This window comes from Aspergillus wentii (assembly GCF_001890725.1).
Source record: "Aspergillus wentii DTO 134E9 unplaced genomic scaffold ASPWEscaffold_1, whole genome shotgun sequence".
Taxonomy (NCBI): Eukaryota; Fungi; Ascomycota; class Eurotiomycetes; order Eurotiales; family Aspergillaceae; genus Aspergillus; species Aspergillus wentii.
In genome coordinates this window covers 857,003-882,622 of record NW_024467832.1, presented here as the reverse complement: position 1 = coordinate 882,622, position 25,620 = coordinate 857,003, and the positions used below count along the sequence as shown (strand labels likewise).

At 49.1% G+C, this 25,620-nt stretch overlaps 12 protein-coding genes across 12 annotated transcripts; 7 read left to right on the top strand and 5 right to left on the bottom strand.

Annotated features, from left to right (window-relative positions):
* The first annotated feature begins 387 nt into the window (after positions 1 to 387).
* ASPWEDRAFT_202756 (translation initiation factor eIF2B catalytic subunit epsilon) lies at positions 388 to 3,689 on the top strand. Its single transcript, XM_040832270.1, has 6 exons — positions 388 to 800; positions 865 to 947; positions 1,046 to 1,102; positions 1,156 to 1,280; positions 1,357 to 2,531; positions 2,589 to 3,689. The coding sequence occupies exons 2-6, from the start codon at positions 867 to 869 to the stop codon at positions 3,284 to 3,286; spliced, it is 2,136 nt and encodes a 711-aa protein (XP_040694007.1). The 5' UTR covers positions 388 to 800; positions 865 to 866; the 3' UTR covers positions 3,287 to 3,689.
* On the top strand, positions 3,500 to 6,345 carry ASPWEDRAFT_47185 (RING finger protein; the record flags this gene model as incomplete). The annotated part of the gene is made up of 5 exons (XM_040836916.1): positions 3,500 to 3,520; positions 4,377 to 4,719; positions 4,784 to 5,312; positions 5,374 to 6,260; positions 6,317 to 6,345. 5 exons carry the CDS (start codon positions 3,500 to 3,502, stop codon positions 6,343 to 6,345), a joined length of 1,809 nt encoding a protein of 602 aa, XP_040694006.1.
* A 1,181-nt stretch (positions 6,346 to 7,526) lies between these two features.
* Positions 7,527 to 7,876, bottom strand: ASPWEDRAFT_33687 (uncharacterized protein). The gene has a single exon (XM_040833841.1). It carries the CDS (start codon positions 7,804 to 7,806, stop codon positions 7,636 to 7,638), a length of 171 nt encoding a protein of 56 aa, XP_040694005.1. The 5' UTR covers positions 7,807 to 7,876; the 3' UTR covers positions 7,527 to 7,635.
* Positions 7,877 to 8,141: 265 nt separating this feature from the next.
* Positions 8,142 to 9,430, top strand: mrsA (putative mitochondrial carrier protein; the record flags this gene model as incomplete). The annotated part of the gene is made up of 7 exons (XM_040827406.1): positions 8,142 to 8,234; positions 8,295 to 8,330; positions 8,406 to 8,538; positions 8,599 to 8,691; positions 8,759 to 8,815; positions 8,877 to 9,321; positions 9,379 to 9,430. 7 exons carry the CDS (start codon positions 8,142 to 8,144, stop codon positions 9,428 to 9,430), a joined length of 909 nt encoding a protein of 302 aa, XP_040694004.1.
* Positions 9,431 to 10,610: 1,180 nt separating this feature from the next.
* ASPWEDRAFT_22519 (putative AAA family ATPase) lies at positions 10,611 to 13,256 on the top strand (the record flags this gene model as incomplete). The annotated part of the gene is made up of 3 exons (XM_040832347.1): positions 10,611 to 10,697; positions 10,813 to 12,973; positions 13,036 to 13,256. The coding sequence occupies 3 exons, from the start codon at positions 10,611 to 10,613 to the stop codon at positions 13,254 to 13,256; spliced, it is 2,469 nt and encodes an 822-aa protein (XP_040694003.1).
* Positions 13,257 to 14,197: 941 nt separating this feature from the next.
* ASPWEDRAFT_47182 (epsin) lies at positions 14,198 to 16,216 on the bottom strand (the record flags this gene model as incomplete). Its single annotated transcript, XM_040836915.1, has 4 exons — positions 14,198 to 15,540; positions 15,593 to 15,813; positions 15,879 to 15,948; positions 16,144 to 16,216. The coding sequence occupies 4 exons, from the start codon at positions 16,214 to 16,216 to the stop codon at positions 14,198 to 14,200; spliced, it is 1,707 nt and encodes a 568-aa protein (XP_040694002.1).
* ASPWEDRAFT_202606 (uncharacterized protein) lies at positions 16,060 to 17,076 on the top strand. The gene has a single exon (XM_040832268.1). It carries the CDS (start codon positions 16,455 to 16,457, stop codon positions 16,821 to 16,823), a length of 369 nt encoding a protein of 122 aa, XP_040694001.1. The 5' UTR covers positions 16,060 to 16,454; the 3' UTR covers positions 16,824 to 17,076.
* Positions 17,077 to 17,914: 838 nt separating this feature from the next.
* On the bottom strand, positions 17,915 to 19,718 carry trpE (anthranilate synthase TRP2; the record flags this gene model as incomplete). The annotated part of the gene is made up of 4 exons (XM_040829987.1): positions 17,915 to 19,230; positions 19,324 to 19,397; positions 19,463 to 19,611; positions 19,707 to 19,718. The coding sequence occupies 4 exons, from the start codon at positions 19,716 to 19,718 to the stop codon at positions 17,915 to 17,917; spliced, it is 1,551 nt and encodes a 516-aa protein (XP_040694000.1).
* A 29-nt stretch (positions 19,719 to 19,747) lies between these two features.
* ASPWEDRAFT_203049 (uncharacterized protein) lies at positions 19,748 to 20,374 on the top strand. The gene has a single exon (XM_040832271.1). The coding sequence runs from the start codon at positions 19,933 to 19,935 to the stop codon at positions 20,251 to 20,253; it is 321 nt and encodes a 106-aa protein (XP_040693999.1). The 5' UTR covers positions 19,748 to 19,932; the 3' UTR covers positions 20,254 to 20,374.
* Positions 20,375 to 20,495: 121 nt separating this feature from the next.
* On the top strand, positions 20,496 to 21,525 carry ASPWEDRAFT_166401 (uncharacterized protein; the record flags this gene model as incomplete). The annotated part of the gene is made up of 2 exons (XM_040829986.1): positions 20,496 to 21,022; positions 21,090 to 21,525. The coding sequence occupies 2 exons, from the start codon at positions 20,496 to 20,498 to the stop codon at positions 21,523 to 21,525; spliced, it is 963 nt and encodes a 320-aa protein (XP_040693998.1).
* Positions 21,526 to 21,790: 265 nt separating this feature from the next.
* Positions 21,791 to 24,026, bottom strand: ASPWEDRAFT_203403 (WD40 repeat domain-containing protein). Its single transcript, XM_040832273.1, has 3 exons — positions 23,796 to 24,026; positions 22,137 to 23,696; positions 21,791 to 22,082 (listed from the first exon to the last, which is right to left on the bottom strand). Exons 1-3 carry the CDS (start codon positions 23,922 to 23,924, stop codon positions 22,056 to 22,058), a joined length of 1,716 nt encoding a protein of 571 aa, XP_040693997.1. The 5' UTR covers positions 23,925 to 24,026; the 3' UTR covers positions 21,791 to 22,055.
* On the bottom strand, positions 23,959 to 25,201 carry ASPWEDRAFT_203173 (uncharacterized protein). Its single transcript, XM_040832272.1, has one exon. The coding sequence runs from the start codon at positions 24,846 to 24,848 to the stop codon at positions 24,219 to 24,221; it is 630 nt and encodes a 209-aa protein (XP_040693996.1). The 5' UTR covers positions 24,849 to 25,201; the 3' UTR covers positions 23,959 to 24,218.
* Positions 25,202 to 25,620: the final 419 nt, after the last annotated feature.

Sequence of the window (25,620 nt, the reverse complement as noted above, 5' to 3'; positions counted from 1 at the left end):
TTCCTTTGTTTTCCTAATTCAACTCCGGACCATGCAAAATGCTCATCTTTAATTCTTGTGTTTTTCTTTTCGACTTTCTACTTTTTTTTTCATACCAGTGACAATTCTGGAAATTGGAAACAAGCTGGTTCCATTTAATGTGGATATTTCAAGCATAGCTTTCTTGTTCGGATCAAAAAAAGATAGAACCTGACATTTGAACCTGCAGTTCATGTCGTGAGAATAGCCTAGTTCGATATTAAATGCCCCGACACGGTGGAGAGGTTCCCCAATATCGGTAGCCCATGCTCCGTAGTTCGCCTCTATAAAACGTAAACCCGTACCACTCGATCAACCATCGCAATCCAAGCCGCATCATCGACATTCTCCACGTTTAACAGGGGAGGTTCTAGACCGTCGGTGCCTGAACAGGGGGGAGGGCACGAGTCTACGCGGGTCCAGGCCTTTTGCTGCTGGTTCTGGACTTTTTGGGGCTGATGAGCTGTGGCTGCTATTTTAGGTCACGTGTGGTGATGACTAAGAAGGGGGACAAACAGAGCAAACATGCCCGCGGCGGAGGTGGGATGGTTCCCCTATGACTCCGAATGCTTGGCGGAGTTTTTGTGCCTTTCCTGGAAAAAGAAAGAAGAATCACAGGCTGTGTTGGGAACGGTGTTGTCGGCTGTTCTGTTTTTTTTTTTTTTATTTTTCCCCGTCGGTATTTCGAATCGCGCATTCATCTTGGGTGAAATTTGTCCTAGGACGCGAAAAGCTTCTTATTTGAAGGGAGGGGTGGAAAAAAAAAACTAAGTCACCATAATGTGAGTGCCAAACTGTGCGCGAGGATCGTCCCAGTTTGATAAGTCTAATTTTCTCTTCGTTTAGCAATGGGTCCGAAGCAAAAAGGCGGAGGTGGGAAGCAGAGGGGAAATGCAGCGGAGGAGGTAGAGGAGACTCTGCAGGCAGTTGTATGTCTTTGCATCCACACTCAAGGAAGCATCTCGCGATGCGGGGTTGGATTTGGAGAGGTGGAATACGAATGCTAATCTTTCCTGCCCTTTACTAGGTCCTTGCAGACACCTTCGAGACGAGATTCGAGCCCTTTACCCTCGACAGACCTAGGGTATGTATCCATACAGGGACTTGAGGAGCCTTGATGTTGACTTCCAATAATAGTGTCTATTGCCCCTTGCGAACACCCCGTTGATCGAATATACCCTGGAATTCCTCGCCAATGCAGGTGTCGAAGAGGTGTTTTTGTATGGAGGGGCTCATTCAGACAAACTGGAGAAATACATCAAGTACGTCGTCTTTTGATATGCGGAAATTTCGTGCAGGCCATTATTGGGACTGGCGAGCTGACTTTGGAATAATAAGTGCGTCGAAATGGAGAGCGCCGTCATCGCCCTTTAAACAACTGAATTTCCTTAAGTCTACGTCTACCTCTGTGGGAGATGTTATGCGGGACCTCGATGGAAAGCATCTCATCACTGGCGACTTCATTGTTGTCAGCGGTGATGTTATTAGTAACCTGCCTATTGAAGGCGCATTGGCCAGACACCGTGCTCGCCGCGAGTCCGACAAGAATGCGATCATGACCATGATCCTGAGAGAAGCCGGCCGGAACCACCGCACAAAGTCGTCGTCCGTCTCGCCCGTGTTCGTCGTCGACCCAACCAAGGACCGTTGTTTGCATTACGAAGAAATCGATCATCACAGCACAGAGCACTCGCCACGCTTGAACATTGACACCGAGATCATGCTATCCCACTCCGAACTTGATATTCGACAAGACTTGATCGACTGCAACATTGATATCTGTACCCCCGATGTGCTGAGTTTGTGGTCCGACAGCTTCGACTACCAGACTCCCCGGAAGCAGTTCTTGTATGGTGTGCTTAAGGATTATGAGCTGAATGGAAAGACAATCCACACCCACGTCATCAAGGAAAACTATGCTGCAAGAGTACGAAACCTGAAGGCATACGATGCTATTAGCAAGGATATTCTCGCGAGATGGACATACCCCTTATGCCCAGACACCAACTTGCTTCCCGGCCACACTTATGACCTCCGGAAGGGTAACCTGTACCAAGAACAAGGCGTGACTCTGGCTCGATCCTGTGTCGTTGGCCGTCGGACAGTCATCGGTCAAGGTACAAGCATCGGTGATAAGAGCACAGTGAAAAACACAGTCCTTGGACGGAACTGCAAGATCGGCAAGAACGTCACCCTGGATGGTGCTTATATCTGGGATGGGGTTGTTATTGGTGATGGAACGAACGTCCAACAAGCTATTATCGCCCACAAGGCTGTTGTTGGAAAGAACTGCACGGTCAAATCTGGAGCTCTTCTCTCATACGATGTGAAGATCGCCGACGGAGTGACCGTTGGTGAAGGAAGACGCGTAACCAAAGCCCCGAAGGAAGATGGAACTGAGGTCGCAGATGACCCTGGAGTGGTTGGTGAAGGAGGCGAGGGCTACGAGTACATCCGCGACGAAGATGAGGATGATGAAGATGATAATGCAAGCAATGCCTCGTCGGGATTGGGTATGTCTCCACCATTTGATGGTTTACATGCAAATTTGGCTAATGTCTTCTCTATAGTTTACAATATGGGCCAGCTTTCTCTTTCTACAGATTCCATCTCTACCCTATCCTCCGAGGTATCAGATTTCGGCGGATCTCGAGCAAGCTATGACTCCGACTCTGATGAGGAGGGCGGAAACGAGAACTTCGTCCAAGATGCTGCTGCCAGCGTCTACGACAGTTTGCGGGACGGCGTTACTTCGGATGTTGTACAACTGGAGCTGGTCAGTTTGCGAATGACGGCCAATGCCTCAGACCATGAAGTGCGGCGAGCCGTTGTGTCGGCCTTTATGAAGTGGGCCCAGCAACTGATAGACGGCGGCAAGGGAGCTGGTGAGGCAGTCCGGGAAATCTTTGGCAAGTACCGTGAGATTGTCGACCGGTCTATCTTCGATCGGGACAGCGCTGCGAAGCCAGACCAAGTCGACCTGTTGGTTCTTCTTCAGCAGGATCTCGCCCAGCGCAACAAGGGTGACATGGTTCTCCTGTTCACCGCAAAGGAGCTGTATGATCTGGAGATCGTGGACGAGGAAGCATACGAGCAGTGGTGGGACGATGAGCGATCCAGCAACAGCGAAGAGATGAAGAAGGTGCGGGCTCAAACCCAGCAGTTTGTGGATTGGCTTGCAAATGCCGAGGAAGAGGAAAGCAGCGAGGAAGAAGATGACGATGACGACGATGACGAAGAAGAAGAAGAAGAAAGCGAGGAGGAATGAATTAAATAGAATAGAAAAATGCGTTATGTTTGAATGAAAGATCAAAAAAGTTATTACCAAAATCTCCCTGGCAGATGGATGCCTTCAAGGCTGCGATTGATGATGTAGGGATCGACAGTACAGATAAAAATAATATGGGGTTGGATGTGATTCATAGCAATAGCAGGTGATAGTTGCCTGGAAAGAAACAGTATTTTACCAGCCTTTGTAATAATGAGAGGTCAGGTCATCTGCGTCTGTCACACCCTTGACTCTTGATTTCTTCATCCTCGAACCTTTCAACGTCTTCATCTTTTCTTCTTCCATCTTGGGCTTGAAGTCTTTTGGTTTGACTGGCTGACATCATCTCTCTTCTACTGGCCCTGTGCCTCTTGGGTAGTAACTAGGGCGTGTTGTTCTCCAGCCCAGCCAACGAATCAATCGAGCCTGAAGCCACGGTCGCTCCTAGACCTGAGGCTCTGTTCGATCAAAAGACCTCACCACGGAAGAACGACCAAGGGCTGGATAAGCAATCCGTATACTTGAACTGGGTGGCCACTGCTGTTCTCTCTTTTTCCCTTTTTTCCCCACATCGGCCTACCCGCGCCATCCAGCGGAGTTCTGGCGAGGCGAAAAAGAAAGTCCCTCTTACCCCCTTTACTCGTGCAAGTTGGTCCAAGCAGAGAGAGTCGTCCATCCTTCGCTGTGCGTATATTCTCCTTTCTTTCTTTCTTTGTTATAAACTCCTTTTTTGTTGACAATTCAGGTTACCGTGCAGACCTACGCCCATTCAAGGTGTACGATCACTACCCCCACCGCCGTGCCGCCCTGGCCGCTCTTTGAAAGTTCCCACGCCACCCCTCTCCAAACCCAGAACCTCTCGATAAGCTACGTGACGATCGGCTGAGCTACATACGTAGTAGGGGGTGTTTCCCACTGCTTCTCTTTTTCTTTCCCCGCTGTGGCTCCTCCAAACGTGAGGTTGGAACAAAAAAGACCATCCTTTGGTAGGCTGTGACGTTGTGTTGCCCGGGAAAAAAGAAAGGTCTCGACGTTCGATCTCGAGACCTTGCTTTTTTTCGAGTCAGCACTTCCCCGGCTTGCCATACAGTCACATCTGTTCACCACGCCTCCTCTAACGAGGAAGAGAAAGGCGGCCGAGGCGGCGATTTCAGACAACGAGAGTGTAACGAGTACAGAAGCCGCCCCCACCAAGGCTTCCGTCGACGGTTCGCGAAGGAAGGACAACGCCACCAACAGGAAGAACACCGCCTCGAGCAAGCCTGCCCATAAGAAAGATAAGCCGACATCTGAGAGTTATTCTGTTTCGGTTAAGGAGTCCGATCTTGCGACGCCAGCGACTACCAGCATGTCTTCGGATGATGATCTCATGAGCGATGCCTCGAGTGCCGACTTTTTGGATACTCAAGAAAGCGAGGATGATAGCTTAGACGGTATGTGCTTGTTTGATGACTTCTCGATAGCGATAGGCCGGTCACTGACTTTTCTACTGGATAGATTTCGGCGATGATCTCGGCGACGGGTTTTCCCAGGATAAAGACCTCATCGGAAACACAAGGAAGCCCTACGAGGTGGAATTTCAAGTACTGAGCCCGGAGGATATTGAACGGGAGCAGAACGCACAGGTGGTGGAGGTCGCCGCGATTCTGGGCCTGCCGCCGGAATCATGCGCCATCCTTTTGCGATACGGGCGGTGGAACCGGGAAAAGTTGATAGAGTCCTACATGGATCACCCAGAGAAAACACTGGAGGCAGCAGGTCTTGGGACGAATTTCGAAGGCACGGCAAAGACTGAGGTGATACCAGGGTTTATGTGTGACATCTGCTGTGAGGATGGTGATGATCTTCAGACGTATGCTATGCGGTGTGGACACAGATTTTGCGTAGACTGCTATCGGCATTATCTTTCACAGAAGATTCGGGAGGAAGGTGAAGCAGCACGGATTCAATGCCCAGGGGAAAAGTGTCATCTTATCGTGGATTCCAAGTCTCTGGGCTTGCTTGTCACAGATGCCCTCAAAGATCGGTAAGTTTCCTAGCTACAGCGATTCTACTTTTCCTAGGCATTAGCTAACCTTTGTGAGCAGATACCAAGTACTCCTGACAAGGACATATGTCGATGACAAGGATAATCTGAAATGGTGCCCGGCCCCCAATTGCGAGTACGCGATCGATTGCCCTGTCAAGAAACGCGATATTGATCGCATAGTGCCCACGGTGCAGTGTGCATGCAAACACTACTTCTGTTTTGGCTGTACTCTGAACGACCACCAGCCGGCACCGTGTACGCTGGTCAAGATGTGGCTGAAGAAATGTGAAGATGACTCAGAGACCGCGAACTGGATTTCGGCTCACACAAAGGAATGCCCAAAGTGTCAGTCGACAATTGAGAAGAACGGAGGATGCAACCATATGACATGTCGCAAATGCAAGCATGAATTTTGTTGGATGTGCATGGGTCTCTGGTCTGAGCATGGCACCAGCTGGTATAACTGCAATCGATACGAAGAGAAATCGGGCTCCGAAGCCCGCACCTCTCAAGCTAAATCCCGGCAGTCGTTGGAGCGGTACCTGCATTATTACAACCGATACGCCAATCACGAACAATCGGCGAAGCTAGACAAAGACCTGTACCTGAAGACCGAAAAGAAGATGACGAGTCTCCAGTCCCAGTCTGGCCTGTCATGGATCGAGGTACAATTCTTGGATACGGCGTCACAGGCTCTCCAGCAATGTCGACAAACCCTGAAGTGGACGTATGCGTTTGCATATTACCTTGCCCGGAACAACCTGACGATGATCTTCGAGGATAACCAAAAGGACCTGGAGATGGCAGTGGAGAACCTGAGTGAAATGTTCGAGAAGCCTGTACCGGAACTTGCCAAACACAAGGTCGACATCCTCGACAAGACAGCTTACTGTAACAAGCGTCGGGTGATTCTACTGAGCGATACTGCAGAAAATTTGAAACAAGGTAAGGTTTCCATGAGTAAGGGTGTTTTTGATTGGAACTAATGAATGGGATTTCAGGGGAATGGTCTTTCAACGTGGAATGGTAAACTCGACAGTACATTCAACGTGGCCTCGACAGCATTAGGGGGCCGAACGCCTTTCGAACAGTCAACATAAGCGAACCTAAGAACCTTGACGACGTGAATGACCATTGCACGATCTGCCTGATGCATTTTGTAATCCACTAAGAGACACCAGCTCAGGGGCTGGATAGTGGATTTATTGTATTTTCTACAGGCGTTGTTGTTTTTATCCTTTTCCACTGCCTGTCATTTTAAAGTGATGTGATGCTGGCATTTTGTTCTGTTATAGTCCGTGGCGCAGGTTGGTTTTTACAGCTCTTACATATGAGATATCATTAACTTGTACCTGAAGTCTTCTTGAGTAGAGAAACGAGAGACTTCTCGTATTTGGTTGCCGACTCCATCTACCAGGGGACGAAGCGATCCAGAGTCTGGCGGCTTGGACGTGTCCACTTTTACTTAAGATTAATAACAAATTATGAGGATCAGATAAGAAGTCGGGCGGTTAGTCTCGTTTCGGCTAAGCTGAAGCCGTGAAGCTAAAGAGATCAATGCAGGATATTCCGTATGCTTTCAATACAGATAAGATGATAAGATGGGATAGGCCGATCAGATATGGGTATGGCATTCTAATTTGGATTTCCAGCAGAGCAGAATTTCCAAGAAGACCATTTTGGATCTTTTTTTTCTCCAGATATCTTGTACGCTAACTGGCTTTTGTTGAGGCGATCCGGAGTTACGCCCATGTATTGTTGTTGGAGCGTTGATTCCTCCGCAATTCGGCGGATCCATCATCTCTGCAGAACGGCCACTTGGATAGATGGCTATCTAGAGGATGGAGTGACAAGAGTTTCTTGTCTTTCCATTGAGTCAACTGATATGACGATTGATATTTATTTGTCGACCGAATATCTGCCACTGCAGAAGTGATTGTCGCTCTTGCAGAATCGTATTATATACCGTATTATATACAAACTCCGTCATCGGACGGGAGCCTCGGCCTTGGGCTTGCATAAGCACTGAAGCAGGAAAAAGCCGAGTTGGAAGAAGCGATTAAAAAAAAGAAAGAAGAAAAAAAGTCCGCGGAAAAGACAGAGGAAATTAGATAAAATATACAAGTCATATTGCTGATCTGAACCGAAAATCTCCATCGAGTTGGCAGAAACAAGCAGCGGCAGAAAGTGTGGTAACAATTTTTGTGGCTGTCTCGTGTCCATCAGAGTCCGCGGCAGAGAGCAAACACTAGTCGCCTAGGACTAGTGAACGACTACAACTTCAAAAAAAGAATTCCCCAACCTGGGCCATCACCACAAATTATTCTTCCTCTTCTTCTCTCCTCCTCCTCTCCGCAATTGGATATCCTCCCTTCATCTTCCTACGAGAGCCATCTCCTCCTCTCTTCTTCTCTCCCTTCTCCTCTCTCCTCTCTTTCTTCTCTTCCTCACCCTTCTCCCCCTCCCGCTCTCTCGGACAGCTGGTCTTCATATTCGGCTTCCTCTCCGCCCTCCGATTTTTTATACCCCCCGTCCTATAAAACCGATACCCTTTTATTTTTTATACGGCTCCAGCTCCGGCTAGAGCTCCCACAGCTCCATGGCGGTTCAAGAACAAGTAGAAGTCGCGGATGAGTTCGAGTATGTTGTTCTAGGCTTCGGCTTTCTTCTATACACACTTTTATGAGCTTCGACGGTATCTCCTCCAAATTCTTTACCTGCTGCGGAAAAAGAGGAAAGTGAGGAAGGATGAAAGCCGGTCGATTGTCTTGGTTTCTATAAATTGTTCTTTTGTCAGGGCAAAATAGCTTGCGACACGAAGCTAACATGTCATTTTTTCGTTCTTACAGCTATGAGGCCCTTCCCTCTAACTATGGCCTCGGCCGGAATATGTTGGCTGGTGCTTTTGCAGGGATAGCGGTATGATTGTGGACTGGAATCAATTGAGGTTGGAGGACTATTGTGCTGACTGGTGGGAAGGAACACGCTGTTATGTATCCGGTCGATTTGCTTAAGGTATGTTGTTTCTCCGGTGCAGTTTTTTTTTACGGGAAAATATCGGACGCGGTCTAACTGAATCTCCTTGGATAGACTCGCATGCAAGTTTTACATCCCTCGACTGGAGGACTCTACACAGGCTTGACCAACGCGGTCTCCACCATCTACCGGATCGAAGGCTGGAGGACACTATGGAAGGGTGTTTCGAGTGTGATTGTCGGTGCGGGTAAGATGACAATGGAATATCGCGGATAATCTGGGATGAGGAGACTGATGGATGCGACAGGTCCCGCTCACGCCGTGTACTTTGGCACATATGAGGTTGTCAAGGAATTCGCAGGTGGTAACGTCGATGATGGACACCACCCTCTTGCTGCTGGTGAGTCGCTGTCTTGCAATGAGTTTGGACATGAGAGACGGGGGATAACATGCTGACTGGACTCTAGCCACCAGTGGAGCGGCCGCGACCATTGCTAGCGACGCATTAATGAACCCATTCGATGGTGAGTATACTCCGCAAAGCACAGGATCGACCATGCAGACTTGCTAACAGTATGGAAATAGTTATCAAGCAACGTATGCAGGTTCACGGCTCCATCCACAAGAACATTCTCCAGTGCGCCAAATCCGTCTACGGCGCTGAGGGCTTCCGGGCTTTCTACGTCTCATATCCCACAACGCTTTGCATGACTGTTCCGTTTACCGCTACCCAGTTCGTCGCGTACGAGTCGATCTCGAAGGTGATGAACCCCTCGCATGACTACGATCCTTTCACCCACTGCATTGCTGGTGGTCTTGCCGGTGCTTTCGCAGCTGGTCTCACCACGCCTCTTGATGTTGTCAAGACCCTTCTCCAGACCCGAGGACTGGCACAGAACGAGGAGATCCGTTCCGCCAAGGGTCTATTCAACGCAGCGGCCATCATCAAGCGCCAGTTCGGCTGGAGTGGTTTCCTCCGTGGCGCTCGCCCTCGTATCATTTCCACAATGCCCAGCACTGCGATCTGCTGGTGAGTTTTCTGATTTGCTGCTCTGAGTTCGATCTCAATGCTAACACCTATTCTCAGGACATCCTACGAGATGGCCAAGGCGTACTTCAAGGGCCAGGTGGACAGCTAAAATGGTCCATTTATCGCCATACATGACTCGCTGCATATTCAAAGCCACTTACCTTCGGCCTCAAATGAAGCTTTCTCACCAGCGATAAAAAAACGAAAAATAAAATTCAAGATACAGCAAAAAACAAAAACAAAAACAACAAAATTCGAATGGCAACATTCCCTTGCACTTGCGTAACGGATTAATAGGAAAAGGAAGGGCAAGGCGAACCCAAAAAGAGGGGGGGGCGACTTTGCGGCTGTATATTCACCAGCTTTGTGACAGCGCGCTGTCTTCCTTCTTGACCTTCTTCTCTCCCGATCCATCTCTCTTCTCTATCTGTCTGTCTCATTCGGTGTGTGCGACAATTCCGAGACACCCGGGAGAAGCCCGAATGAGTGCCACTCGGGGGAGAGGGGCCTCGGCTCCTCTTCCTCGGTACCTATATTTCTTCAGTTCTGGCAAATGTGTATATTTCTTTGGAAGGGTGCTACAATGTTTTAGAATTTCCTGACAGAAGAGATGGAAGGGATCATGACCGACCGTGAGCTTTTCTGACTCTTTTTCTTTTTTTCATTTTGGATCGGGGCTCGATGTATTCCTATATCGTACCGGCGTTGGATCGCAAGGAGACTTCTTCGGAGGCTGATGTTTTATTTCCGTTTTCTATTTCTTCACTTGTTTTCTTGTGCTCCATTTTTTTTATTATTTCCTTATCTTGGGAGGGCTGGTAGCTCTCTGATGTCTTTTTTCTTTTCTCTCCCCGCGAACATGTATTCATAGATGCAACGAATTGGTGCCAGCCAACACGATCAGGCTGGAACGGGACGGTTGACGCAGGAAAATCACTGACGATGATATTCGAGTCTCAATTTGTCGAAATAATACCAGAAATTTAGACGATTTTATATAATCCCTACTCTGAAAATATGTTGCATCTCCAATGTCGCCCTGGTGGTTCATCCCAAGACACTGATCCGTAGTTGACAGAAGAGCGGCGGCCAACGACGTCACGCGAGGACAAAAATCAGAGCCCCTCTCGTTCCCTCGACTCTTTTCCTCTCCGACAGTCAACTGCTGGTCAGCTTCGACAACTTCATCCCCCGCATCTCAATCACCATTGCTCTTCTCTTTGCTCCTTTCAATTCCCCTTGTCGAATCGCATGGCTGGTGCGGGCGGGCCTGCACCTCCCTCTGAATGATGCGCTCAAATGCAGCGTCTTCGATGCAGAAGACGTACGACGAGTGCTATCTTATGTGTTCCACGGCCGTGTACTTTGAAGGCCAGGTCAGTAGTCAATTCCCATCAGATTCAGTTTAATTGGCTTTTTTCGTTGTTGTTGAGCTCTTCGCAAGGGAAAAAAAGACCGCCACTGAATCATAGACTAACGGGCGGTGTATAGAACAACGAAGAAGAAGCATTAAGATCCTGGCGCTCTGCCCTTGAGGCGATATATTATCACAATGCCCACCGAATACCCTCGAAATACGTCCCGAAATCAGAAACCGAGAAAGCTCTCCAAGAGTCGCTTCGTCAGTTGGAGATCCAATGCCGAGAGCGGGTCGATCTCCTCGGAGCTCTCCGCGAAAGCAGAAAAGAAGCAAAGGAGAAGAATAATCGAACTTCCCCAGATGGTGGCAAGCCAGGAGTACTATCTAAAGGGAAAGCAGTTTCCAGGTCCCCCGGTACTCCAAGTACCCCGGGCTGGATTGGAGAGGGCACGATTCCCGCGGTCGGCTACACAGATCTATCCAAACCGCCAACATTCCCGGGACGGCCACCACCTGTGAGCAAACCCAGCACGGATTCCCTTTCGAACGAGGATGGGAATGGAATTGGATTTGGGGCTGCACCTGCGACAAGCTCGCCAGCCTTCCGAGTCCAGTCCAATTCCTCAGGTAAAACCAAGTCCCGCAATTCGAGTCCTGAAAGACGGAAACCGATGCCCACCACTCTACGCAGTTCGGATCCCAAAAAGCAGGCCAAGAAAAAGAAGAAGGATAGCCCAAATTCAAAGCGCAAGGAAATGCGCCCGGCTGCATCTCAAGCGGCCGGTTTGGCTTGGGGAAGTATTTATCGGTCTCCTTCATATTCGGAAAAGACACCGAGCGATGCGGCGCTGGTATCGTCCCGAATCACTGCTTCGAGTGACCCGGGATTCCGTAAAGAGCAACCTGCTTCCGGGGATGAGTTGCTGATGAGGAGAAAGGGTCGAGGAGAGGCTGCGGATGATCGTGTACCGAGAAATTTGCGAAAACCGCGTGGCTCTGATGCTGCACGACATCTTCCTACGAAAGCATCAGCACCAGCGACTACTACTCACTCTCCAGCTGGTCCTCGCCCGCAAGTGGGAAATCGCCACAAGTCTTCCTCTTTCTCTACGTCCCAACCAAAGGATGCTATTCAGCCAACCTCCTCCCCTAAACCGTCCGTCAAACCCAAGCCTGTCGCGTTGAGGTCATCAAACCCATCACGGCCTGTTTCAGGTTCTGTTTCTAATGGAGTTGGATCTCCTATCAAACCACCTCGGTCCGGTTGGCCAGCAGACTCATCGAACAAGCCGCCAAATGAGTCTAAATCCCAATCGAAAGTCACACCTTCTATTGGAAAACCTTCTTATGTTTCCAACTCATCGGGGAGCGGCGATGATGGACTCAATCGCTCTATGGACCGGATGTCCGTCTCACATGGGGGACCCCGACGAAAGCCAGTAGCTAAACCTAGAGTCACGCCCCCTTCGAGTGATCAGGAATCACCGGGTCCTAAATCTACCGATGATGAAACGGACAACGAGGAGGAGGATGAAGATGATGCCATTATGGACATCATGAACAAGCTTCCAAAGGGAGTGGATACCGCTGCGGCACGGCAAATTCTCAACGACATCGTTGTCCGAGGTGACGAAGTCCATTGGGATGATATAGCAGGTCTGGAGGGGGCGAAAAAAGCACTCAAAGAAGCGGTGGTGTACCCATTCCTTCGTCCGGACTTATTCTCAGGTCTCCGGGAACCTGCGCGGGGAATGCTTCTTTTTGGGCCCCCGGGAACCGGAAAGACAATGCTTGCGAGAGCGGTGGCTACGGAATCCAAGTCGACTTTCTTTTCTGTCTCTGCATCTACGCTAACGTCAAAGTGGCACGGTGAGAGTGAGAAGCTTGTTCGTGCACTATTCGGACTAGCCAAAGCACTGGCTCCGTCCATCATTTTTGTCGATGAAATAGACTCTTTACTATCATCACGATCGTCAGGTTCAGAGAATGAGGCATCACGACGATCAAAGACAGAATTCCTGATTCAGTGGTCTGATCTTCAACGAGCAGCAGCTGGCCGCGAGCAGCCCAGCAAAGAGAAAAAGATGGGAGACGCAAGTAGAGTCCTTGTATTGGCAGCTACTAACATGCCCTGGGATATTGACGAAGCAGCGCGACGACGATTCGTCCGCAGACAATACATCCCCCTTCCCGAACACCATGTTCGAGAGCAACAGCTACGAAAATTACTCAGTCACCAGGTCCACGAGCTGAGTGATGCAGACATTGAAGCATTAGTCGAAGTAACAGAGGGTATGTCTGAAACAAGAAATCCATCTTTACACCCTGAACACTAATACCAATATTAAAAACAGGCTTCTCCGGCTCCGACATTACCGCTCTAGCCAAAGATGCCGCCATGGGCCCCCTCCGCAACCTAGGCGAAGCCCTCCTCCACACCCCTATGGATCAAATCCGACCCATCGAATTCAAAGACTTCAACGCCAGTCTCTCCTCCATCCGACCCAGTGTAAGTCAGGAAGGATTACGCGAGTACGAGCAGTGGGCGAAGAATTTCGGGGAACGCGGTGGATGATGAAATACTTGCATATGCGCAAAACGAAGTTTACGTTGGCTCCGAGTCGAATTATGTGGCGAACTTGGGTTTGATATGGAGATATGGATGTCTTTTCTTGGGGGGTTGTTTTTCTTTCTTGAGCTTCGCTGGGGGGTGTTTCTGGGTTGGGTTTGGATTGGGCTTGGATGGGGGTACGTTTATACTACTATATCGGGATGATTGAACTCTTATCTGTCTGCCTATGATTCCATTGCCTGGCCTGTTTTGTTTTGCATTGTGGATGGGGAAATTTTAGGATGGTATTTCTGGGATGAATTGAGTATGAAACTATGAGTAACTACCCTTCTGCGTTCTTAGTATCTAGTATTGAAATACTTTGTGGATGATATTATTTATTCACAAATGAATTGAATGGATTGATTATTTCACTTTATTACACCCTTCTATTAAAACATTTAATTTTAATTGTACTGTAGTTACTTGGAAAGAAAATGTCTATAACTGATTATCTCATTGCATTTCAGAAAACAAAAGGATATAAGTTGGTAGTACGTATGATATAAGAGACAAAGTACAGCAAAAGAAGAACCTGTAAGAGGGGGAATGCAACCAAGCAAGACAAGGAAAAAAAGGAAATATAACAAATGGAAAAAGAAAAGAGAAAATAATGACACGAGAAAAGAAAAGTAAAAAGGAGGTTTAAGTTGGAGGAAGATGTTTGAAAATACCAGATTCCCTTTTGCTTCACGATGCACTAGAGCAAGCAAATGAACAAGACAAAGAAAAACAACCCAGCCGACTTAAAAGAGACTAATGAGAAGAAATAAAGCAAAGACAAAGACATTGGTATCCGAATCCGATCCCACAAAACAATCAAATCAGTGGCTTTTGAAAAAAGAAAACAGAATGAATGATATCGGTTTTCCCCATCCAGCAGCCATCCATATATGCATCAGACCTTACAGATCAATCAGGCTACCACCATGCTGCTGTGGCTGCTGTTGGTATGCCTGCTGACCACCCCATGGGTTGCTGGCGGGCTGAGCGAACCCTGTCTGCTGCGGAACAAACTGCTGTTGGCCATAGAAGGGATTGTTGCCTGTGTGTGTGGCTCTTAACCGGTCTAGACCCTGACCAGCAGAGTTGACAAAGGTGCCCGGTGCGGTATGTTGTGCGGGAATACGCAGGTCACCGACGTTACCAAACGTATCCTGTCCCTCTCCGGTGGCAAGAAGAGCGTTGAGACGGTTGTGATGGGGGTTGTTCATCTGGGGAGGTGTGCTCTTCGGCGGTGCAGGTGCCGATGGAGACGCTGTTTGTGGGGCCTGGTAGTTGGCAATCGGGTTATAAGAGGGGAATTGGTTTGTAGCACGCTCTTCCGCAAGCGTGTTGAGAGATGGGGGGCCAGTGGTTGGCTGTGGTGCGGGCTGGAATTGGGTGCGAGCGGCAAACGGGTTGTTTGATCCAGTGGGCATGGGTTTCAGAGCATCGGGCTGCTGGCCGTTTGAAGCCCAAGGGTTGTTACTGCCGGCCGAGGGGTAGCTCTCCTGCTGCTGCTGCATCTGCGGGAACTGTTGCTGTTGCTGCTGCGGTTGCTGGGAGAAAACATCCAATCCATATGGATTGTTCGTGCTAAAACCAGTAGGCTGGGGCTGAAGGGCGGATTGTGGTTGCAAGAAGTTGTTCTGGGGCTGGCCGTAGGGGTTTTGGTCAAAGGCACTTGGCTGTTGTCCGAAACCATTGTATCCATTGGACATGCCAGTAGGCTGGCCTTGGAAGCCGGTGGGTTGCGCGTATTGGTTGTTCAAATAGCCGGTTGACAAGGGCTGCTGGGGATTGATCGGGTTTCCAAACCAGTCAACGGCGTTCTGCTGCTGGTATCCCTGGTTGTAACCGGTGGCTTGTGCTGGAGCGGGCTGCACAGGGGTATCATCGAAAAGCGACTTCGCGTTGCTCTCTTCCAACTCGCGCTTGCGCAGCTCCTCCTCTTCCTTGCTCAGCTTAATCGCCTTGGCCAAATCTTCGTCGTCTTCTGCCCCCATAGCCTCCTTGGCTCGTCGCTTTCGCTCTTCCTCCGCTTCATACTTGCTCGCTTCAATGGCCAATCGGTATTCGGTATCGTCTTCCTCAGGGTTCCGTCGACGTCGCTCTGCTCGACGCTGTGGTGGAGGTTCGTTTCCGTAGCTCTGATATTCATCGAGCCCGCTCACGCGGGATTTCCAAAGCTTCCGATCGGATCGCTCACTTCGCAATCGATCCTCATCCATGATAAGGGAGGTAAGCTCCTTCGCGGCAACACGAACTGCGCGATTATCAGTATGGCTATTCCCAGCGCAGGTGTCAATGCCACTGACCATTTTGACCCACATCTCTCGAATCCTCATCGACATATTGGAACTCCCGCAAGGTCTTGATAATGTAGACATTCTTCCTCGCCCATGTGACTACCAACTCGGAACCTTCGTGGAGACAATAATCTAAGACCTTCAACGACTTGAGCACATGGCGCCAGTTCTTGCCCTTATCATTCAGTCGCTTATCCAGCATGTCCATAATCTCGTAGAAATCGGTCGGACTGCAGCGAAGACGCGAATTAGATTCGTTTGAAATATATCCGAGGACAAACCGGGGAGAGCCTACCTGCTGAACGTCATAGAAGCGATCTCGGCCATGTCGGTACCCGTCGGGCCCCAGGGGTCATTACTTGTAGCTGTATAAGATCGCAATTAGCATTCTGAAGGAAACTCTCAAAATGTAACCAAACAAACAAAGAAGTTAAGATCCAAGTATCGCAAAAGGTGGCATGATACCCCTCCGCCCAGAAGACAGTGGTGGCAACCATACTATCCCCTCGAAAACAAAGGACCTTCAAAAAGATAAGAATTGGAGATCCTCAGAAACGTACCATTTCGAACCTTGACCTGCACCGACGAATACCCCTTTGTAACGTTCTTCACACTTCGCACGACTTTAGACATATTGGGCAGTAGTGTAGTAGTTGTATTTGTAGTAGTAAGAGTGGGCTCTTTTTTCTTTTTTTTAAAAAAAAAAAATCGCAATTAAATAAAGCAAATTCCCCCGCGTGGGAATTATGTCAGGTATTTTTTTTTAAATTGCGCAAATGAATCAAAAGACAGTGTGAGAAGGAAAGGTAGCCGGCCTTTTCTCCTTATCGCGCTTTTTAGGCTGCGTTCGGGGGGGAAATCAATCACTTCAATGCGGTGGTTGCCTCAGAAAGAAAACGGGGTGGTCGGAAAGGGAGGCAAAATCAATGACGGTTTGGGAGGGAAGGGAGAGAGGACCGTCAAGGAAGAAGAGAGGTCGGAAAGGAAGATGGACCGATTTAGAAAAAGGGATGAAGATGGTGGAGGCGAAGATGAGAGAGAGAGAGGAAGAAAGAGGAAGAGGAAGAGAGGGGGAGTTAGAGTTGGAGGAGAAAAGAGAGAGAGAGAAAGTGACGAACTCGGGCTGTTCTGGCGTATGACGACGATCCTGCAAAGCACAGTCCCACCGCGGCTTTTCAGGGTCTTAGCAGAAGATGAAGAAGACGAAGGAGAGAAGATGAGGATATTATCGCCAGATTGACAGATGGCCAGAAGACGAAATCACCGGGGAATTGGTGTTGTTTCTTTGTACACCTGCCGCGTATCCGGCCGTTGACTTCAGGTATGTATGTCGAGAGATGATACCATTCAATGGTAGCAGGAATAGTTACAATTGAACTGACGGACAGATACAGCAATGACTTTCATCGATTTAGACGGCCAGAAAAGGAGAATACTAGATCGAAATGTCTCCCGATTCAGAAACTAGACAGACGCCCATGTGGAGGAGAGCCAGAAATAGAAGACGTGCCTTTTTGCCTACACAGAAATACCGCAGCACCACGGCCCAACCATTCTTGCATTCTTCTCGATGATGCTACATTAACTCTTGATCCCGAATCTGAATAACTTAAAAGGACATCTGGCTCATTATTGATGCCATGCCATCATTATCTTCTGTCAACGTTACTCCGTATCGGCCGTTCTCCATAGTGGCTGTGATCGAGTCCACTTCTCCATTCCATCCACCCTTGAGACATCCCCAAGATGGTTAAAGAATAATCTCTTCCCAGCTGAGAACACTAGCTAAATCAGGCATCCAGAAAAATCCTCCCGTTCAACCTTTTTTTGAACCAACCATCCCCTCAACCCGACCTGAATTGACTCGATCCTCCAGCTGTCGTGGCGCCTGTGGCAAAGCGGCCGCGTACGACTCTTACTTGGCGTCGAATCACAATAGGCGCTTCTGTTTCCTTCTGCCTTCTTTGCTCTAGACTCGATGATATGTTTCTTCTTCAGAAGGCGGCGTTCCCCACGGTTTATATAGATCATATCGATGTGATTGATTAAATGTGCTTCCCCGACCTTGACAGTTGCCAAGTTCTCACGGACGACCACGAGGCCCACTACGTCATCGCAGGGTCCAGTGTAGACGATCATCACCACTACTGCACATTGCTATATCATCATTTTAAAACCATTGTATTCAAAAAATGCCATAGCTTCATGACCGTTGTTTCAAACAGTCTAGATAGTCCCATGCAACTTTTTCCATCATTGGTCCGTCTATATTTCATTGCCATCATTCATCCACGTAAAATCCATATCATTTTAATAAGAAAAAAAAATCAATCAGTTACCCTCCTTCTCCAAACTCAGGTACTTCGCCTCCGCTCCCTTGATGCACTGGACGTTGGCCCCCAGCTTGTTCAGCGTCTCCACGTATTCGTCGTACGGGTCCGAGTCGAACACAATACCTCCTCCGGCTTGCAAGTAGGCTACTCCGTCCTTGACCATCATGGTTCGGAGGGCAATGCATGTGTCCATCGCTCCTGGCAGTTCTGTCGCACCGTCCGCGCTGGCAATGTTGAACCCAAAGTATCCAACTGCACCGGCGTACACTCCGCGCTTCTCACCCTCAAGCTCAGCAATCAGCGACATCGCGCGCACCTTGGGTGCTCCGGACACAGTGCCAGCCGGGAAAATCGACCGGAACGCATCGAACCGAGTCTTCTCGGGGCGAAGAATACCAGACACCTGAGACACCAGATGCTGGACGTGCGAGAACTTCTCTACGACCATCAATCGGTCGACTTGAGTGGTGATGGGGTCACACACCCGGTTGACGTCGTTACGTGCCAGGTCAACCAACATGACATGCTCCGCTCGGTCCTTCAGACTACTCCGCAGCTCGTTCGCCAGCGCCTCATCCTCCTCGGGCGACTTACCGCGCTTGACGGTTCCCGCAATGGGGTGGGTGATGATACGACCCTTCTCCTCCTTGGCCAACAGCTCTGGACTGGCACCGACCAACTGGAAGTCCTCACAGTCGATATAGAAGAGGTACGGGGACGGGTTAACGGTACGCAGGTGACGGAAGAGGTTGAAAGGGTGTAGAGAGGTAGGACGCGACAGACGCTGCGATGGCACAGTCTGGAAAATGTCACCCTTGGAGATATGCTCCTTGAGTCGTGTCACGTGGCGCTCGTAACCTTCCCGGCCAATGTTGGATGTGTATTCCTGGTTCGGCACAATCGGGCCCTGGGGAGGCAAGGGGACGCCGGGCCGAAGAAGTTTGTCGATAGCGCTCTGGATAGTTTCCTGACCCTTACGGTATTCGGCTTCCAATTCAGAATCGGTGCTCGGGATGGGGATGTATGTGATAACCTTGACCACCTGGTAGAAATGGTCAAACGCGATGATAGTATTGAACAGCATGAACAACGCTTCAGGGATTTGAAGCACATCCTTCATCGGCCGTGCCGTCTTGGGCTCAAAGTATCGAACACAGTCGTACCCCACGTACCCGATAGCCCCGCCAGTGAGGGGTGGCAGCGTCAACCCAGGAACAGTCGCAACACGGAACTGGGCAAGTTCCTTCTCCAGGATAGGAAGAGGGTCGCATTCAGGGCCATGGCCGGGGCCAGTTTTGAGGATTTTGTGGGGATCTTAAAAACCGACATGAAATTAGTTCACCATTGCTCTCCTCCCAAGTACGGAATAGTAGAAGAAGCCCATTGCTTCCAGGATTTAGCGCGCACCTGCTCCCACGAAACTGTATCTCCCAATTGTCTCCGTTGTCGCAGCACTCTCGTAAAGGAACGATAATTTCGATCTACCAGTTCAGCCGCAATCAGCCCCTCTTTCCCATATATCGATTGTCTTGTTGACTAGACTTACTTTTCCGAAATCTTCAGATACGCGACTGTAGGAGTCAAGAGATCTGCCGGGATCGAAGCAGTAAGCGGAAGTAGATTCGGGGCGTATTTCGTGTTTCTCGATCGGGAGACCACATCGCTGGCGGTCTCGAGAGACGGCACAATCGAGGCCTGAGTCATTGGCAGTATTAGCATGTGGTTTCTTCACTGCAGGACCATCCATGTTCATAAAGACAGATAGGAACAATCCACAGAATATTACTTACTGACGACGCCATTGTCACAACTGGGTGTGTTTTGTGAAGTAGGAAAAAAGAAAGCTATTGCGGGGAGTTTGAGAGGAAATGCGGAAGCCCGAGAAATCTGGCGGAGAAAGAAAATCGGAGAGCGGGTACGAAAGAGTATGCAACTAAGAGATCTAAGGGACAAGTACATGTATCCCAAGGACTACGCATCACGCATCACGCATCACACCCTAGACTGATCAGAAGCATGGATGATCATCATTTGTACTACCTGCAGCAACCTGAACAGGAAACACACACAGTCTGTACATATGAAGCACTGCAAATGCCAGCGACGGCGAGCGTCAATGCCGATGATGCCCAGATGTGGCTTAGCGTGTCAGTTGCTGCTATCGATACCGTCTTTTGGCGCGGCCAATTCGCCTTTTTTTTTTTGCTGTTCGTCGTCGTGTTCACTGCCATCGCCACTGCTGGGTTCTGGATTCCTAGACTATCATTTTTATCACTTGCTTTCTGTCACTGTTTGGGCACCAAAGCACAGCACTTGTCTTGCTGTACCCTCTGGTAATTCAGCGTTGATCGCCTGCGTCACTCGATATGCAGTAGCCCGATCCGACTCAGACACCCTCCACGATTTACCAGAAATAAAAGCTATCATAAACGTCGAACGAATTCAATTCTTTTCTGCCCCAGAAAGCGTGCAGCCGGTCTGAACTGCGCTGCTCTGGTCGCCGGTTTTTCTACACCCATCGAAACAGGAAACTACAGTACATACATACATATACGAAGGAAAAAAAGTGCTAGTCTGACATGGAGTCTGCACATCCCACCACCCATTCCGATCGACACTCCCCGAACTTTGCGGATTCTGCCATAGATATGGAGCTGTCGGACAAGGGGTCCATATCCCACATTCCGGACGTGGACATCAGGCCGCTGCCAGACCGTCTCACGAGACTGGCTCACTTGGCAACTCAAGAAAACACCCGCTTTTCAGAAGACGACTCGAATACTCTCCATCGCTGTCTCGATACCATCGAATCCCTACTCGACCCACGTGCCGCGTTAACACAGGAAATATCGAAATGCCGCCCTCAAAGCGTCCACTCGGGAACCGCAACGACTGTAACTTGTCGTCCAGCTGCTGGTGACCGCGCTGAGCCCGCCAACGAAGCCGGCCATCCCTATTTCACAGATATTCTCGAACAAGTAACTGCACTCAATGTCGAACTGACCGAGCGGCGCAATGAATCATTCCGCATCTATGATTTGTTCGGTATCAAGTGCCGGGCGTTGTCCAGCAGGATATCTGAGCTGGAGTCCGAGATCCACGAGCTGTAAGCATCCACTTTATCCAAAGCCCGCTGAAGCCGACAGATAACTAATATCCGTTATTCCCCACAGACAAGCCGATATCCTGGAAAACTCGATCGAACGTGAAGGACTTCGAGGCACGATTCACGGACTTGAGGGTTGGGTTGACGGATGGCAACAAGAGTATGAGTTGGCTAAGTCGATTAAAGCCTCCCAGCGCAATGGAAAGCGGTGGAAGTGCAAATCCCAAGTGCTGGAGGATAACGAGAGCGAGCTACTTCTCGACGGCATAGCTGGGTGGATGCGTGGTTGGAAGGATGTCGATGAAGGTTTTCGTATTCGGGAGCAGGAACGCCAACGGAGAAGAGATGAGAGGCAGAAACAGCGTTTCGATGCAGGCGACCAGGAAATGGTCTCTCAACATCAAGAGAGCATCAATCATGGTGAAGGCACTGTTGCATTGAATCGTTCGACAATGCAAGTCGACTCCCCATTAACGAACACCTGGCAACGCCATTGCCGTTGATTCAACAGACCGGGCGTAGGGATTCGGCGTGAATCCGATGTGACGATCGAGATGATTATGATATTCTGATATTCAGTGAAAGGGTGACCATGTTACCGATTAATGAAATAAACCAATCCACCGCTCCCCGCGTTATTTGCCGAAACCGCCAACCTTAGACCCGTACTCCGTAGAAACCCGCGCCCGTTTGATATCTTCTAAGCCAAGCATTTATCGAAGTAGATTTGAAAAAGTAGACAGGAAATAGTAGGGAATAAGCGGCGTTCTCCCCGTGGTACTGAGAACGGCTTTTTTGTTCGGCGCAACGCAGGGATGTGAAAACTGCCAAAGCCGACTGTTAATTAGATGATGGTGCATTGTAAAAGGCAGGTGCTTTTTTTTTTTTACACAAGTATCGAAGCTTGTGTGCAGAAGCGAGCTTCTGTATCCAGTCGTCTTCATCGGCGACATTTGCACCTTGAAATAGATTATTTTGATGTGAAAGCAAAGTTGGTTAGGTTTATCATTGCGTTACGGGAGATAAACAATGCTCAGCGCTGTAGATTAACGATTGCCATCTATTCCGATAGTCAGTATGCGATCTCAGTTTAGATATGGTAGATGAAACAAACCTGTTTGTCAAAGCCAATAGCGAGCTTTTTACCATCGGTGTCCCATGAGAGGGAACGATATGGCACTGCTTCCGATGTCCCATTCTGTCCATTGACGGCCCGGTCAGGACCTTCTTCGCTTTTCGCCTCTTCGGATCCTGGCATTTTCCAGGTGGCCATGGGCGTACCTCCCCTTTCTGCATTCCAGATGAAAAGCCTATCTTTAGTTGCAGCGGCAAGAGCGTATCCATCGGGAGAGAAGCCCCCGGCAAGGGCAGGCAGGGACGGACCAAGGAACAAACGATGGATGCATTCGAAGCGCTTTGACTCCAAGTCAATGTGCCATATCTTGACCGTATCATCTGTAGAAGCAGAAGCCAGGACTATCTGAGAGCTTTGTTGCTGAGGCTCGGGTGTTGGCGACTGGGCGCGAAGCTCTATGGCTGTGATATCGCCTTGGTGCGCATCCTCCAGGTGCATGTCATGGGTTGGAATCCAGAAGGCAGATGATGCAGAAGCTGCAGCCACCACCACAGAAGAATTCCCGGATTTGGCAGAGCGAATAAACGTCCAAGCGGTATCGGTCCCACCGGAGGAGAATGTTTTGGAGATGTGGATACTCGAGTCGACTTCGCATTGGTAAACCGATCCATCTCCACATGCATAGGCTTGGTTTCTTCCTGACCAAGTGAGATCATAGATTGAACCGTCGATCACCTGCGGAGAAGGGAATTCGTCCGGACGTAATGAGCTATCCCAAAGAGCCAGCTCAGAAATTTTACTATCAGACGCGACCACAACCAGGTGAGAGCTGTTTTCAGCCCAATGCAATCCAGTAATCATTCGAGGGACTTCGGGCAAAAGGTCGACAGCATATCCATGCACATCATACATGGTAATGGATCCTCTCATGTCATTGTAGGTGGCTACAGCCAACTTCTGGCCCGTGGGATCCCAGGCAACCGTCGATACGCATGCGTCATCTCCCTTGCTTTCGACTAGCTTCTCCTGCACCGGTGCCGAGGAGGAGGACAGCTTCCACAGACTGCAGAACGTATCACCGGCAGCAACGACGACTGTCGGGTCCCGGGGGCGCCACAGGGTCCGCGTCACGTGATCATCACCAGCCACATCCAGAATGGCGGTGTTGGGACTAAGGTCGGCAGCCTTGGTGGGGGTGATCTGGACACCAACGCTGTGGCCGGTCGTCAGCGTAAAGGTCGGCGGCGCGGCGGGTTCCTGATCCTGGGATTCCGGCCGTACGCCCATGCTCACATCTCCATCACCGTCCACGTCTTGCGGGGATTGCGATCTGGTGTCGTTATTATTTGCCACGCCGTTAGAATCGACGTCCATCGCAGCATCGTCTCCATTAGTTTCTGCGCGATCGCCTTTGCGAGGCCTTTTGATGTTGGGAGCGGGTTCGGAGTGACCGTTGATCACTTTGCTCGTAGGCGAAACAGGCGCTTGGTCTGCGCCAACAGGTGCGTCCGGGCCACCTTGACCTTTCAGCGCCTCTGAATCCAGTGGTGCCGGCCCAAAGAAGAAATCTGACGGTGATATCGGTGTAGGATTTCCTTCCTGTAAATATGTTAGGAATTCCCGACCTGTAGATTAAGCAAAAATTTAAATAATAATATGTAAGGCAGGAAGGGGGAAAAAAAAAAAAAAAACACGTGCCTTGTCGAGAGAATGCTCCAGGTCGTGATATTGTAACCCTTTCTGGACCAGGGATACTAGCGCGTGAGATTTAATGTATGGAGCAAAGGGCAAACTCTGCGGATCATGATACCAAGCGCGCTGCAGCATGAGCGCGGCCTCGCCATGGCCTGTAAAAGCAAGTTAGAGAATGATCCGATGGTCACGCCACTGTCGCATTGAAGACTGAAGACTGAAGACAAGGAGGATGCGACGAGAATTTTAAACCCACCTGATTCTTGAAGGTACCTGTGAGTCAAGTTAGCGGACGCGCAGAGGACGAAGAGGGGAAGGAAGGGGGGGAAATGGGCTGCATGAGAATGGGAAGCAAGACGTACCTCCATATTAAGTAGTTGACATGATGTGAAGTGAGATCGGGGTGTGCCATTGTTACATGTGCGACAGCTAGTCAAGGTAGGGTGCAGAAACCAGTAGCATGAGCAGCTTCGCGGGTAGAAACGGTGAGGGGATCCAGAAGACGTCGACGGTTGAAGGGGGGAGTCGGAGGTTGAATTGGATTGAGAAAGGGAAAATTAAAGGGAAAAAAGAAGCAGTCGGAGAGAAGATGGGATCGACGGATACGAAGAAGAGAAGAGAAGAGAAGAAGGTCAGGGAGAAAAGATGAGGCTCTTTAGGGATGTTGAATTTTTTGCAGGAAGCGCGAAGAAAAGAACCGGGGAAAGACGCAGCCAAGGAGAGAACAGAAGGAGAGGATCGAAAGAGAAGATAGAATGACGAGTGGAGGAGAGGAAGAAGAGAAGAAAGGATGAAGCCAAGGGAGAATTCAAGTGTGGAGAAGAGCTGGATGGGACTAAGATTGGAGAAGGAAAGATCAAAGAAGAGGATTGTGGAACATCCTGGGGGGAAGAGAGAGAACAGGAGGGGATAAAATTGAAGATGAGATGGAGAGACCAGATCGAAGAGAAGATAGAATGGAGGATAGGAAGAGAATGGAGAATTGAAGATCCCAAGAGGATGAATTGGAATGAATGAAGACAGTTTCAGATGTGGCGTGCAAGTTTGGCGCAGAAACATTTAGCGTGCAGGTCGAATCCACCCTGACATGATCGCCATCTGGATAGGATTAGATGAGGTGAGTTGAAGTTGAGTTGGGTTGAAGGTGTCTGGATGAAGATGGTTGATGATGATGAATTGATCTATTCTTTATCACGATTGAATATTAAAGCATCTCTATCTCTAGTCTATGACTATTCTAGTAGTCTCATACTGTACAGCTCAACAGAGCGTATAGCATCAAATCAGCATTAATTGAAAGGATAAGGATAGACAGTCTTGTTCTTGTTGTATTCTTATTTTTATTTTAATTTATTCTACTCATTATAATATTCTTTCTATCATGTCTATTCAAGATAAACTGTCAATCCCCAGATATTCTCCACGATCAGGACTTTTTCCGCCCTATAAGGAGCCAGCATGAAGCCTACTACTGTATGGTGATATCCTTACTGTGACTACCTTTTCTATTTTGTATTACTCTATAATATATACGACAATAATAACTTCTCTTCATCTTCATAACTGTCCTATATCTGTTATCTATCTTACTATCTTATATCGCATGTCACTTCAATGCATGTAGACTATCCAGGATCGTCGGTCGAGTACAGATGAACCATGTCCATATTGCTTCTGTACATAGAAATGAAAATCATCATAGGAATATACTATAATCATAATAATAGCCTACTAATATAGCGATAATATAATCATCACATCATCTGATGTTGTATCATATCCCTACATGCTAACCGCCGATCGATCAAAAACATCGTCTGTCCGACTTTCA

Coding starts and splice junctions, on each gene's coding strand:
- ASPWEDRAFT_202756 (XM_040832270.1), top strand. CDS start 867: ATGGGTCCGAAGCAAAAAGGCGGAGGTGGGAAGCAGAGGGGAAATGCA. Junction 1,103..1,155: donor TTACCCTCGACAGACCTAGG/GTATGTATCCAT, acceptor TTCCAATAATAG/TGTCTATTGCCCCTTGCGAA. Junction 1,281..1,356: donor AAACTGGAGAAATACATCAA/GTACGTCGTCTT, acceptor TGGAATAATAAG/TGCGTCGAAATGGAGAGCGC.
- ASPWEDRAFT_33687 (XM_040833841.1), bottom strand. CDS start 7,806: ATGAAGACCAGCTGTCCGAGAGAGCGGGAGGGGGAGAAGGGTGAGGAA.
- ASPWEDRAFT_202606 (XM_040832268.1), top strand. CDS start 16,455: ATGCGGTGGTTGCCTCAGAAAGAAAACGGGGTGGTCGGAAAGGGAGGC.
- ASPWEDRAFT_203049 (XM_040832271.1), top strand. CDS start 19,933: ATGGATGATCATCATTTGTACTACCTGCAGCAACCTGAACAGGAAACA.
- ASPWEDRAFT_203403 (XM_040832273.1), bottom strand. CDS start 23,924: ATGCTGCAGCGCGCTTGGTATCATGATCCGCAGAGTTTGCCCTTTGCT. Junction 23,697..23,795: donor TGGAGCATTCTCTCGACAAG/GCACGTGTTTTT, acceptor ACATATTTACAG/GAAGGAAATCCTACACCGAT. Junction 22,083..22,136: donor CTATTGGCTTTGACAAACAG/GTTTGTTTCATC, acceptor CTATCGGAATAG/ATGGCAATCGTTAATCTACA.
- ASPWEDRAFT_203173 (XM_040832272.1), bottom strand. CDS start 24,848: ATGTTTCTGCGCCAAACTTGCACGCCACATCTGAAACTGTCTTCATTC.